General features: G+C 39.7%; 1 protein-coding gene and 1 long non-coding RNA gene across 2 annotated transcripts; both read left to right on the top strand.

Moving 5' to 3' along the window:
• The first annotated feature begins 7,350 nt into the window (after positions 1-7,350).
• Positions 7,351-8,345, top strand: LOC143476790 (uncharacterized). The gene is made up of 3 exons (XR_013121386.1): positions 7,351-7,481; positions 7,829-7,946; positions 8,252-8,345. It is a non-coding gene; the product is annotated as an uncharacterized LOC143476790 (long non-coding RNA).
• A 2,123-nt stretch (positions 8,346-10,468) lies between these two features.
• LOC143476804 (protein CC2D2B-like) lies at positions 10,469-12,524 on the top strand. Its single transcript, XM_076975162.1, has 4 exons — positions 10,469-10,573; positions 11,267-11,467; positions 12,106-12,192; positions 12,344-12,524. Exons 1-3 carry the CDS (start codon positions 10,469-10,471, stop codon positions 12,169-12,171), a joined length of 372 nt encoding a protein of 123 aa, XP_076831277.1. The 3' UTR covers positions 12,172-12,192; positions 12,344-12,524.
• Positions 12,525-13,291: the final 767 nt, after the last annotated feature.

The following is a 13,291-nucleotide window of genomic DNA, read 5'->3' as shown; positions in this document are numbered from 1 at the left end:
TAGACTGTCCATCAGATTGCCAGATGGAGAAGTACGATTCGTCACTCCAGAGAACGTGCCATCCATCACTACTCTAGAGTCCAGTGGTAGTGTATATATATATATATATATATATATATATATATATATATATATATATATATACACACACACTATACACACACTATATATATATATATATATATATATATATATATATATATATATATATATATATATATCCATTGGGAATGAACTATTGCAATAGACTGTGAGGAACGGAATAAAATATTTAATTACCTTATTAACTGAATAAATATTTTTAAATCTAACATCAAACAATGTAGCCTTTCATTTACTTGAAATTTGAATATCTGAACCAAACATTATTCGAAACATATCATAATACATCCTTTCTCAATAATAGCAAAACAGCTGAATATATCATTATTTAAGGTCAGCAGTGCCATATCATTTTCTTAATTAATAGCATGCTTTATATCCTACTGACATTCATTCAGCAGGCTAATGCCAAGTTCTTCAAAGGATTTTACTCTTCCGTAGGATTTTTCTCACGTATCAATCAGCAGCCATGGGGCTTGAATTGGGCCATATTCACACATGGCATTAACAAGCATCTTAGGTGACTGGTTCACAAGTGTCCAGCATATGTACAAGCATGAAGTACATTGTGTCTCTCAAACCACTTTCTGGTTGGTCTGGGACATGGGCAGATCTACCAGGGTGGCAGCTGGGGTGACACCCCAGTTGGCAGCAACGGATTAAAAGAAACGTTATGGCCAATATGACATTTACGAGCGCAAATCTCCAATATCCGACTGCAGCAAATGCAACACGACATAACGTCAGAGTGGCAAGAGACTGATTTGTTTGGAAAACTGAGAGGTGCGAAATGATGGAGCCAAGAGTTGCGAGGAAAGGAGACATGGGAGGAAAGGTAAAAACTGATTAACTATCGAGAAATTCAACTGTAATGAAAGCACAGTGCTAGTGCAATTGTGATGCTGATTTGTAGATAATAAAAATCAGGTTGAAGACCAAACTGTACATGTAATGTCAGCTAGGTCTGGAGTATAAAGCTAATATTGATTCAACATATGTCAAAGAGAACATTGTAAAGTTACTTTGAATATTACAGAAATGAGGAGGAAAGGCAGCATACATATTTTTTGTCACCAAAAAGAAAGGCAAGAGAAATAGAAAATGAACAACTCAGCAAATGGTGAAAACAAGGTGAAAGGAGAGAGGGAGAGAAGAGAAGGACATGGTGGAAGGAGAGAGAGAAGAGAAGGAGAAGGTGGAAGGGGAGAGAGAAGGGCAACGGAAATGTGATGAAGATTAAATACAAGGCCAAGGCGACCAAGGCCATAAGGAGATGGGAGAACACCACAGCAGTGAAGATATGGAGGAAGGATATGGAAGTTTTTCTGTCTCAATATTAAAATGAAAATGTAATGCGCATTTGCATTTACATGTTCCACTCATACAAGCAACTTTGAGCTCAAAATTCAAATTCAAATGCAATAACTCCATTTACATTTGCAATGTGATGGACATCCATTCACATTTCATTTACACATACATTTTGATGCTTTATATGTGTCTTTATTGAAATGAAAATGTATTTCCCGATTTGAATTAACAAGTTCATGTGATCATGCAAAGGTTGTTTCAAAATTATAATTAAAATGCTATTCGCTTAATATGCTTTGCATTTCGTGATAACACGTTTGAAATGTAATTTTCAACCTCACCACCAGGCTAAAAAGATGTCAATATTCAAACGTTAATGGAGAAATAGCGCCACCCCTGTTTGCAATAACATTACGATACCAACAGTGCTAAAACTGTGTCAAAATGCATCTTGAAAATGCAATCCGAGCAGATTGCATTTTCATTTCCATGGTCTTCCACTATAGTCAAATTATAGTCAAATTAGATCCCATCAGCCTTCCAATCAGATTCCACCTCCCTCCACTTTATTTAGCCAATCGGGTTTCCCTTTCCACCTCAGGGAGCCAATCAGGACGGGACTAAAGCACGCTCAGCACAGAGCCATATAGTTTCTGGCTCTGACTCAGCAGTACAGGCGAGTTTTTGGTCTTGATTTATGATCCCTAGTAGGGGTGGGCAATACTTGGAATTTTGGTATCGATACGATACCGATACGATACTGGTCAGTATCGCCGATACCGATACTTCCAAACTGTTTGGGGGGCGATAGTTTTTACTTGAAATTATAATCCATTAATATAATAATTTATATTAAATTATATATATTTTTGCTGATGCTGGTCCAACGTGTCGCGTGCCAGTGATTATGCTTCGTGCCAATGGTGGCACGCGTGCCATAGGTTGCCGACCCCTGCTGTAGACGGTCAACCAGTTTCAGCTGTGGAAAATTCAATTAAAACAGGTGAATACACCACAATTAAGCCAACTACAGGAAAGTCTGATGTATGGAAGTCATATTCCATTGTAATTAATGGAGAGGGAAATCGGCTTGTTGTGATTGATATCAGAAAGTGTTGGTGTACGTCACCTGACGGCATGTGTTTGGACTGTGGTAAGAAATGGGACAGCGCGATCCATCGCTATATTGCTGTTTTAATAAACATATAAGAATATTTCAAGTACTAAATCTAATTAATTCAATTCATATTAGGATTGCGGGCGGGGGGCGACAGAAATGTGTATGTGGCGGGCGGGTGCGGGATTAAAACAAGTGATTTTTTGGCCAGTGCGGACGGGAGCGGGACTAAAACAAGCAGGTGCGGGCGGGAGCAGGATTAAAACAAGCGATTTTTTGGTGGGAGCGGGATTAAAACAAGCGGGAGCGGGATTAAAAAAGCAGTCCCGCGCAGACCTCTAAACTGCAGCAAAAGAATCGATATTTTCGCCGTGGTATCGATCCGATACTGATCCTCACCTTTGTATCGATACTATCGATATAAATATCGATCCGCCCACCCCTACTTTCCACATCGGGCAGCCAATCAGGACGGGACTACAGCGCAGCAGTACAGGCGAGTTTTTTTAGACATGGTCACAGAAGCGCTAATTAGATTAATTCAAAGGGTAGCAGACGAGTCCTTATGGTGAATTTACACTACATTAGTGTGAAATGTTAATCGATCAAGTGGCAGACATATCAGCCTTATCTGGCGCTGATGTGACTGTTATTGCCAAATTGAGCGCAGTGGCAGAGCAACTGTGTGCCTCAAACTAGAACGGCCAGTAGAACAGCCGACCTCCGTGAAGCATCTCGTGTGATCAGAAACAGAAAACCATTTCTGCTCGTTAATGCTGGTTTATTTAAATAAACATTTGTGCTGTCGTATTTTTAATGTTATAAAGCGGTAATGCCTCGATGAGTGATGTTATCTAGAATCCCCCAGCGTCCCTGTTTAGTGTGGTTAATGCCACAGACGCGGCATAATTACCTGAACCCGCAGGTAATCCTCTACCAAGCCTTGATCTGTAACGTACTTGTAATCATGACGCGAGCAGAAATTTTAGAAGCGAGCAAAAAACTGAAGTGAGCGCTCGGTTTTCTCGATTTTGCGTGCTCTGTGTGTCTGACTTGCTTGATCTTTGCGCTCTCATATTAAAGACCGTAATCTCACTCCATACTTCTCACGAGAGTTTCGTTTTCGTGTTTTTGGACAGCCAGATGAGTCGGCGATTCCCCAGTCATTCGTGAGCCCGCGTCGCCGATCAGTCATGTAGTGTGAACGCCACAACAACTGAAAGACTCGCGATTACAGCACAACCAGTCGTGTAGTGCGAACGGCACAAAAACCTGACGACTGAAAAGTCGTGCAGTGTGAATGTGGCACTAGGGATTAGGGGTGGGCGGATCGATATTTATATCGATAGTATCGATACAAAGGTGAGGATCGGTATCGGATCGATACCACGGCGAAAATATCGATTCTTTTGCTGCAGTTTAGAGGTCTGTGCGGGACTGCTTTTTTAATCCCGCTCCCGCTTGTTTTAATCCCGCTCCCACCAAAAAATCGCTTGTTTTAATCCTGCTCCCGCCCGCACCTGCTTGTTTTAGTCCCGCTCCCGCCCGCACTGGCCAAAAAATCACTTGTTTTAATCCCGCACCCGCCTGCCACATACACATTTCTGTCGCCCCCGCCCGCAATCCTAAAATGAATTGAATTAATTAGATTTAGTACTTGAAATATTCTTATATGTTTATTAAAACAGCAATATAGCGATGGATCGCGCTGTCCCATTTCTTACCACAGTCCAAACACATGCCGTTAGGTGACGTACACCAACACTTTCTGATATCAATCACAACAAGCCGATTTCCCTCTCCATTAATTACAATGGAATATGACTTCCATACATCAGACTTTCCTGTAGTTGGCTTAATTGTGGTGTATTCACCTGTTTTAATTGAATTTTCCACAGCTGAAACTGGTTGACCGTCTACAGCAGGGGTCGGCAACCTATGGCACGCGTGCCACCATTGGCACGAAGCATAATCACTGGCACGCGACACGTTGGACCAGCATCAGCAAAAATATATATAATTTAATATAAATTATTATATTAATGGATTATAATTTCAAGTAAAAACTATCGCCCCCCAAACAGTTTGGAAGTATCGGTATCGGTATCGGCGATACTGACCAGTATCGTATCGGTATCGTATCGATACCAAAATTCTGAGTATCGCCCACCCCTAGTGGAAAGCTGTGGAACCTGATTGGCTGAATAAAGTGAAGCCGTGGAATCTAATTTGACTATAATTTGACTATAGTGGAAGACCATGGAAATGAAAATGCAAACTGCTCGGATTGCACTTTCAAAACGAATTTTGACACAGTTTTAGCGCTGTTGGTATCGTAATGTTAGTGCAAACAGGAGAGGCGCTATTTCTCCATTAACGTTTGAATATTGCCATCTTTTTAGCGTGGTGGTGAGGTTGAAAATTACGTTTCAAACGTGTTATCACGAAATGCAAAGCATATTCGAATAGCATTTTAATTATAATTTTGATACAACCTTTGCATGATCACATGAACTTGATCATTCAAATCGGGAAAAAATTTTTCATTTCAATAAAGACACAAATAAAGCATCAAAATGTATGTGTAAATGAAATATGAATAGACGTCTATCACATTGCAAATGTAAATGGAATTATTGCATTTGAATTTGAATTTTGAGCTCAGAGTTGCTTGTATGAGTGGAATATGTAAATGCAAATATGTATTACATTTTCATTTGAATATTGATACAGAAAAACTTCCATAGAAGGAGAGCATGACTAAGATTTGGAGGGAGAAAGCAATAACATGCAGGAGCATTTTCCCCTCCCTGATGCTCCAAGCACTGTTTTCATCTCATTTGAGGGTTATCGTAACTGGGAAAAATCTACGATGAAAGACAGTGGTTTCTGTTCTCATGCCAGATCTGAGGCCAATGTTTGCATGGATAGAGAACAAGAAAATAATAGATAAAAATACCTCAATGTTTGGACTAATGTATGAGCAAAAAAAAGGCCGGTGGTTGAAAATTAAAACATACCGTGCAATGTTAAGGACAGGTTGCCTGCAATTGTACAGGTGCTTGAAGAGATCGCATCTGAGGACCATACATAACAAGCTGCTGAAGTAGGAGGGATATTGGCTCAAATTGATCTGAATTTTGCTGAATCTCTTGTTCTGTTCAGAAAGGCCCTGAATTACTCCAGATTTTTTTATGAGACATGCTCCAGTCTAAAACAGTGGAATATGCTTATTGAATCACTTGAAGACACACTGGACCAAAACGCAAAATGCACAATGGCATGATATTCGATATTCGAAAAACCAAAGGTATCCACCTCATATAGGTCTGGTTTGTGTACCTTTTGTTAGGCTAATTGGTTTTCCAATACCAACAACAAAAAGAACAAAATATGAAAAAATTAATATGAACAAATATATGAACAGATAACAATCCCTTCATTCAGAACCGTTTTTAAAGGCAAACAATTCATTTTTAATGGATGAAAATATTCTGCTGGTAGTTTGAAATTTAGTTTACTTGACCCATTTCATGATTTAATTAAAACTGGTCAAGGATTGAACACAGGGCTAACGTGAGAGGAAGGCAAGGGGGGCACTATTGCAGAGTTTTTCTATTTTAGGACGAGGAACGGAAAATCCATTAACAAAAGGTCCAGGGTCCCATCATCCCTCCTAACTATATGATGCCATGATTCTCGGGGGAGTTTAGAGGCACTTGGCAACCCCGATTCTGACAGGACACAGCGTTAACGGCCGCAACTTAGTTTGAAGTGTGCCTTTATAAGACTTAGCTAACTACATGGCTAGCTAAAATCACCACAGTGTCCACAGCCTTTATTTATAACCTGACAGTCCTGGAAATAGTTTTCTTTGACAAAAATCTAGTTAGAGCTAGCAAATTTGTTTGCTTTATGGTTAGTCAGGTTGTTACATGCAGTTAGCAAGTTACCTAGGCAATTTAACAGTGTATTAACTAGCTAGTTAGCTTATATGTACCTATGCATTTTAGTGAAGCTATCATTAAAATCTAACGGATTATCATAATACTCACGATTACCTGCCCATAATTCATAATTGTTCGTCTGGCTAGCTAGTCATAACACTGAAGACCCAGAAGGTCGTTGGATATGCCATTTTCAGTTTTCTTTATTTTCCTTCACTTGTAAAGCAGCAATATTCGGTGCAGAATTTAATTTGCAGACTTATTTTTATTTGTAAGACTACCAACTTGCACTATTTCACTATTGTAAAAATACGGTGGTAATGTCTTGGCTTATATGTCAGCACTGATATGAGCAGTTAAAGCATTCTAACTTATTTGTCCCTGTGCTGCTCAGATGAGGAGACGTATCGGTTTTTCTGTCATGAGTTTGAGGAACCCGAAATGACACTTCCCCAAGCTCTCTTTCCATATGCAGCTGAGGTGGTGATAATATTCCTGAGATGTATTGAGTAAAATTGGACGTAAATTGCTTTTGAATAGCACACACACAACTTTTAAACACAGGCACAAAGTGTTTAAGCATCACCAACTTTACTTGTATATATATATATTCTTCTTCACCTGTAAATATTTAAAACCTCACAATATTTTTGTTTTGTTGAAGCGCTGGATGGTTGTCAGCAGTGGTGTTAATGATATTCAGACTTTTCTGGTGAATGAAGGAGTGAAAATCCTTTCTGTGAATGAAAAGCTGTTTCATGTCCCCTAAAACACTCCTGGTATTATTCTTTGCTCTCAGTTTGTCACTACAAATACAGTTCTGAAACACTTTGTAAGATATGCATTTAACATGGGCTATTTTAACAGTGGATCTTGAGATTATTCTAGAAGGCAACCAGAAGCCTCGCTTTTTGGAAGATGAGGGTCTGCATGTCTGCAGGAAACCTAAAGTGTCAATGAAAATGAATAACAAAATGGCTAACCGACTGATTATAGAAGACAAGGTATTGTGATTAATATCTAATCCCATTTTGAAATAGTTAAAAAGTAAACCTTGCATACTACACTTAAATAAATATTTCATTTGTATTTAGCCTTAACTAACTTTTTTTTTTTCGGCTGTAAAGTTGTACAGAAACCTGCTAGATCACCATAATACAGATAGAAATGACTTGATAAGTGTGATGTGGGAGGATGCATGGTGTTGTGTAGTCAGCCTCTGTCAGGTCATGTTTTAGAAATCTTAAATCCTGGTGAGGAGATTTAAATGTTGCATGACTGTAAGGAAATAATCATCTACGTACCAAAGTAATAAATAGACTGAGTATATTACATTTTTGTTAATTGCAAGGGAAAGCACTGGTTTGGAGAGGATTATTGCTTTACCGGACCCTTTACAGCAATACCGTTGCCCCAGAATTGCTTTTCCCTCTCCAACACCCTCATGTCTGGCCAATGTATTCCAAAAAGTAAGTTTTAGACTTTGATTTAGAAATGCTTCAATGGCATTAGTTACATGAATACTATGTTCATATGTAGTTTCACTTTCTTTCCTGTAGTTATCCTAACAAATTCAATAATTCCACCTTTCCACTAATTCTTGTCATCATCAGTTAAACAATGACTGAAGATTTGCAAAGCAAATATTTACATATTTTGACAAGCAGCTATTTTTTAAAATTATTTTGTCTATTTAATGAGCCGCATGCAATGCCACTTCATTACATGCTTTGTTATAGCATCTCTATGCTAAACCTCTTTGTCCTCTGTCTAGCCTATGATTGTCAGTGAAGCAAAGGACAGTGAGAAGCTTTGGCAGCTGGATCTGAACCTTACAGCATTAGTGTTTACCCACCATCCACTGTTCAGCCAAGAGCATGTTCTTGCACAGAGAATGCTGGAATTGTATGAGCATTATCATAACAGAAAGACATAGGAAAAAACTGCTTTACTGCATGAGAAGGTTCTGTCACAACACAACATCAATAATGACTTATAAATAATAGAATGCCATATATACCAATGCTGCCAAATGCATAATTTGGATTTGGCCCACTAGAAACCAGGCATTTTGCTAAAATTGCTAATGTAATGCATCCTATAGAAATACAAAGTATTTTCAGTACTGGGGTCTTGGGTTCAAGTCCCTATCTGAGTGGAGTTTCCATATTCTCCCCGTGTCTACATGGGTTTCCTCTGGGATCTCTGGTTTCCTCCCACAGTCCAAAGACATGGAGATTAGGTAAATTGGCCTTCCCTGATTCCCTGACAAATTCTCCCTGAGTGTGTGTCTTTGTCTCTTCATGTCCAATAAAAAGCAGTTGTCTGTGTGTGTGCTTGTATGCCCAGTGGTGGATGGTGCTCTGCCACTAGGGTCTGTCCTCTCTCCCCTTCCTGCACCCCATTCAGTCCCCCAGGGGGCTGTGGATCCCGGTAGAGAGTACGCTGTGCGCAATTGGTTGCTGCTTCTCGCCGGTGTGTGTGTAAGAGTTGTACCTGTTTTAAAATTGTAAAGCAACCTTGGGTATTTAGAAAGGTGCTATATAAGTTGAAAGATTAATTTAATGTGCAACCTACATATTTTCTTTATTGGTATAACAATCTGAATTGCAGCCTCCTGTTCATCACACACATCTTTTGCTCCTCAATATGAAATGTTTGGGCACCTTAACGTAATTACAAACAATTTGTTATGAAGGTTCTCTATTCAGCTAGATTTTTTCTTCTTCTTTGTAATTAAAATAACCATACTACTGAATCTGTGAGAGAATTTGGAAGGAGTATATTTAAAAGAATATTACTGTAAGTACTAATCCATTCCAAAATGAAAGGCCAAACTTTAGAGGGCTTTACTGAGGCTTGAGAATTCCAGTCTGAAAATAGTGGTTAGGAGTGAATGACTAAATATGAAATCTAATCTGAGTGAATTACTATCTAAAATTTAAAAGGTTTTATATTGACAGTTAAATGCATTAAGGAGCTTGAAGTTTAATTTCAACACAGATATACAGCAGATGATTCAGAGTTAATGGGTGTGCACCAAAACATTCTGTAAGAAGTTTATACTAGTAAAATACTAATACTAATAGTTATCCTGAAAGCTATGGTAATGTGTAAAGATATGGTAATGTAGTTTTATCATTCAGGGAAACACAGAAATTAATAGAAGCAGAAATGGAAGCAGAAAGCAGTCTTGTTAGGAAAATTGTTGCTGTCTGGGAACAAATCAAAGCATAGAAAATATATAGAAAAATCTGTTTGGACTACAGTATTTATTGAATTATATTATACTGTATATGTTTTGATTAATTGCATGCATTAACATTTTAAAATATTTGGTTCTTTTGGAGGAACCTGAAGGATCAAAGGAAAGTGTTATCACCCAGCACTACATATGTATGGAGTTGAAAGAACTAGAAAAAGAGGAGGAAAGCTATTCTCAATACTATTCCTGTCACTGTTAGTCAAACTAGAACTGCATATATGCATTTCACTCCTATTCTGTACATGAATGAAATGGTTACTCCGTCATTGAAATAGACTGAGTAGAACATAAACCATATATCTAGAGGTGGTTGTAGCTTGTTTGTGGAATTCTTATGGCCTTAAATGTATTTCATTTTTGTCAAGACGGTGTCAGGTTTTCTTAAAAGTGATGCATGCAACTGATTAGTGTTATTTTTGTCACTGCTTTATGTTTTTTCAATACTGGTGAACTGTAAGATCTAAATGCTTCAGATACAGCCTCTCAGGAAGACAGAAGTGTACATTTGTTGACATTAGGGAGGCTCTTTTACACCGTGTCCTGGGCCATGGATAAGGGTGTTTTGCCCCTTGTCCCTCCTGCCCTACCGTGCAAACCCAGAGGTCTTTTTAGGTAAGCAGACTAAAGTTATACTTACGCTAGAATGCTCTGTTGTCATGACAACCTTGCTTTTTCCAGTCTGCTTGGCTTCTACTGAGATCTCTCTCAACAAATTATTTCGACATCATGACATCATGGCCCTTGCTGAGATACTGTGATATTGGGAGGATTAAAGGGTTAGAGTTCGACTCCAACCACCCAGACAATCTGGTGCTCAGTGAGTTGCTCGAGGTAGGTGAAGCTGCCATAGCAAGCATGCAGTTAACCCCAGACCAGCCGTGTTTCTGTTATCACTGACATCATCTGACATATGGTAACTTTCTTTAAAATTAGCAGTTCACTATGAAACTGTGTCAGAGGCTACATCCAATTCCCTCAAGCAATGCACTTCCATATTTCCGTCGTAACGCCCAAGGCGTTGGGGAGAGAAGAGGCGGACACAATCGCTGAGAGGAGCCAGATTTATTAAAGGGCATTTTGTAATCAGGGTCGTACAGGCAGGCGTGGGTCAAATCCGAAAGAGAGAAACATTACCAAGATGCAGAGACATACTGAAAACCAAGAACAACTAGAAACTAAGACACAGAATTATACACTTCAAGCATGATAGTAAAACACAGCCTGAAAGCAAAACAATGACCAGCAATGTACAAGACCAAACCTAGGATATAAATAGACCATACTAAACATGAAACACCTGAATACGCTAACGAGGGGAAGGGTTACAATCATGAGGCGGGACTGAGAAACGCATATGGCTAACAAAACCAAACATACATGACTTGACAGCCAGGGGAGGGCTAATCATGACATCCGTACTTCCATATACCCTGTACCTGTGTCTGAATGTGCCTAGATTGAAAGAAGGTGTCTGTGTTTAGAAACTTTGCTCTTCCCCCCAAAACCACGCAATTCCTTCCGAAGGGTGAGCGAAGGCTGAGGGCCGGCGCTCACATCCGTCTGTCTGACATTGAGGAGGAGGACCAGTTTGCAACAGATGAGCAGCTGGGCGTGTCCAAACGCTTTGGGCTGCTGAGACTGCGCAGTGCCCAGGACACTGATGACATCACCCATCCTGGGCCCATTCCACTGCTCCAGCAGGAGATCCCTGACGACATGCTGGAGGTACCTCACTCGGGTCTGCAGTGGTGCTGCAGAGGTATAAAGTAACATGTAGGTTAAGGGAGAGTTGGTAAGATGAGCTTTGTTTTCTTTTTTAAGTCAAATCATAGCCAACGGAATGTAATATGGAAATAAACCTACTGCATAAAACACAAGTCCAGGATGTGTCCCATCAGATGAAACCGTGTATCTAACTCAGATAACAAGTCTCCCTAAAAAGTGGCATTAAGGCTCAAGCTGGAAATGTAAAATGGAAATGGAGAATGCAAACTAAATTTGGGGTCATATGACAAAAAAATTGTGCATGGTTGCCCAGATACAGGTTGTGGGTCAACTTAACCACTCTCTCATCTTACCTGGTTCTCCCCTTCAGCATGTCATGTCAGCAGATGTAGTGTTTATGTGTGTTTGAAGAAGATATCAGGGACTAAGTGCAGTGCACTGTAGTGAAAAATGAAGAGGTAATCAAAATTGCAGTGACTCAGAAGATTTCCAGAAAAACAGGCTGTTTTGTTCTCGAGCACTTCTTGAAGCACTCTTTTTTCCCTTCAAGGCAGGAGCTTGAGGGTCCTGTGTAGTACTTTAGCTGTTCCCAGGAGTGCACTACATATATACTATATATACTATATTTCTGTGTGTAGGAGTACGGCACGATACCCACTCCATTCTTATTAGAGGAGGATTACATCTCTGCTCAGAGAGTATGATTCATCCAGTACATTCAAAAGGTAATTAATTACTGGTTAATACAGACTTGTGATTATAGAATTTTCTATAATTACTTAGATGTACTCATGACTAGTATGAAAGGATACTGCCTTTACACACATATATATATATATTTTTACAGCTATGTCTTACATTTACTTTTTTCTGTAGATTCTACATGTAAGACGCAAAAACGTTCTTAGCATCCAAAAAAGATGATATCTGTCAGACACTGCACACAAGCACCAGGATGCAGAGACTGCACTGTAAGAATGGTCCATCCATTCATCCATTTTCAACTGCTTATCCGGGTCCAGGTCACAGGAGCAGTACCCTAAATAAAGGGACCCAGGTTTCTCTCTCCCCGGCCACCTGTTTCAGCTCTTCTGGGGGGATACTGTGTCCTTGGTCTTCCCCGGGGTCTCCGCTCAGTTGGACATGAGTGGTCAATTTCTTCCATAATTTCAATTGCACACAAGATTGGCGTTGAATACATGTTAATGCATCCTGTTCAGGGTTACCTTACAAATATGGATATTCCTGCTGTTTTGGTTGAACAAATTATTTTAGCATTTCAATCGGGATGATGCTTTGGTTGTAGGTGTTGTCACTGCTATACTGATTCTCTCGCATATATACAGCATTACTCTGATCTGAACTTTCTTTTAATATTAAGTGGAGTGTATTCCAGAATGATATCAGAATTTAGGGTGACCATATTTTTGTTTGGGAAAACCAGGACACCGGGGGGGGGGGGGGTGGCGGCGAACAAGTTGTTGGTTCTCCGCCAGTTGAGTATGATAAGGCTCAACTGATGAGGCTCAGGGATTCCGTGTCATACAGCGCCGTGCTCAGGGTCCTAGTGCCTGTAGAATTAATGGCCCGATTAACGTAATTTAAAAACCAGGACATTTCCACAGTTTTAAAAAATATCCCGGGACGCCCGGGACAGGACGTGAAATACGGACGTTTGGTCACCCTAATCAGAATTATAATGTTCATTGTAATGCTAATCAGAATAGTTTGACGCTGAACACAGCACGCTTTTCGCTCTTGGCCACGCCTCTTTCCCGGCCCCCACACAGAGGGTAAAACCGGAGCAAAGAAAAGAGAGAAGCG

Source organism: Brachyhypopomus gauderio, chromosome 15, assembly GCF_052324685.1.
Source record: "Brachyhypopomus gauderio isolate BG-103 chromosome 15, BGAUD_0.2, whole genome shotgun sequence".
NCBI classification, from domain to species: Eukaryota; Metazoa; Chordata; class Actinopteri; order Gymnotiformes; family Hypopomidae; genus Brachyhypopomus; species Brachyhypopomus gauderio.
The sequence above is the reverse complement of the archived record's forward strand: the minus strand, read 5'-3'. Positions and strand labels throughout refer to the sequence as shown.

Excerpts from the sequence above, each read along its gene's own strand:
- LOC143476804 (XM_076975162.1), top strand. The coding sequence starts at position 10,469 with ATGACATCATGGCCCTTGCTGAGATACTGTGATATTGGGAGGATTAAA. Across the intron at positions 10,574-11,266 it reads TGCTCAGTGAGTTGCTCGAG|GGTGAGCGAAGGCTGAGGGC; the intron begins GTAGGTGAAGCT and ends TTCCTTCCGAAG. Across the intron at positions 11,468-12,105 it reads TCCCTGACGACATGCTGGAG|GAGTACGGCACGATACCCAC; the intron begins GTACCTCACTCG and ends TTCTGTGTGTAG.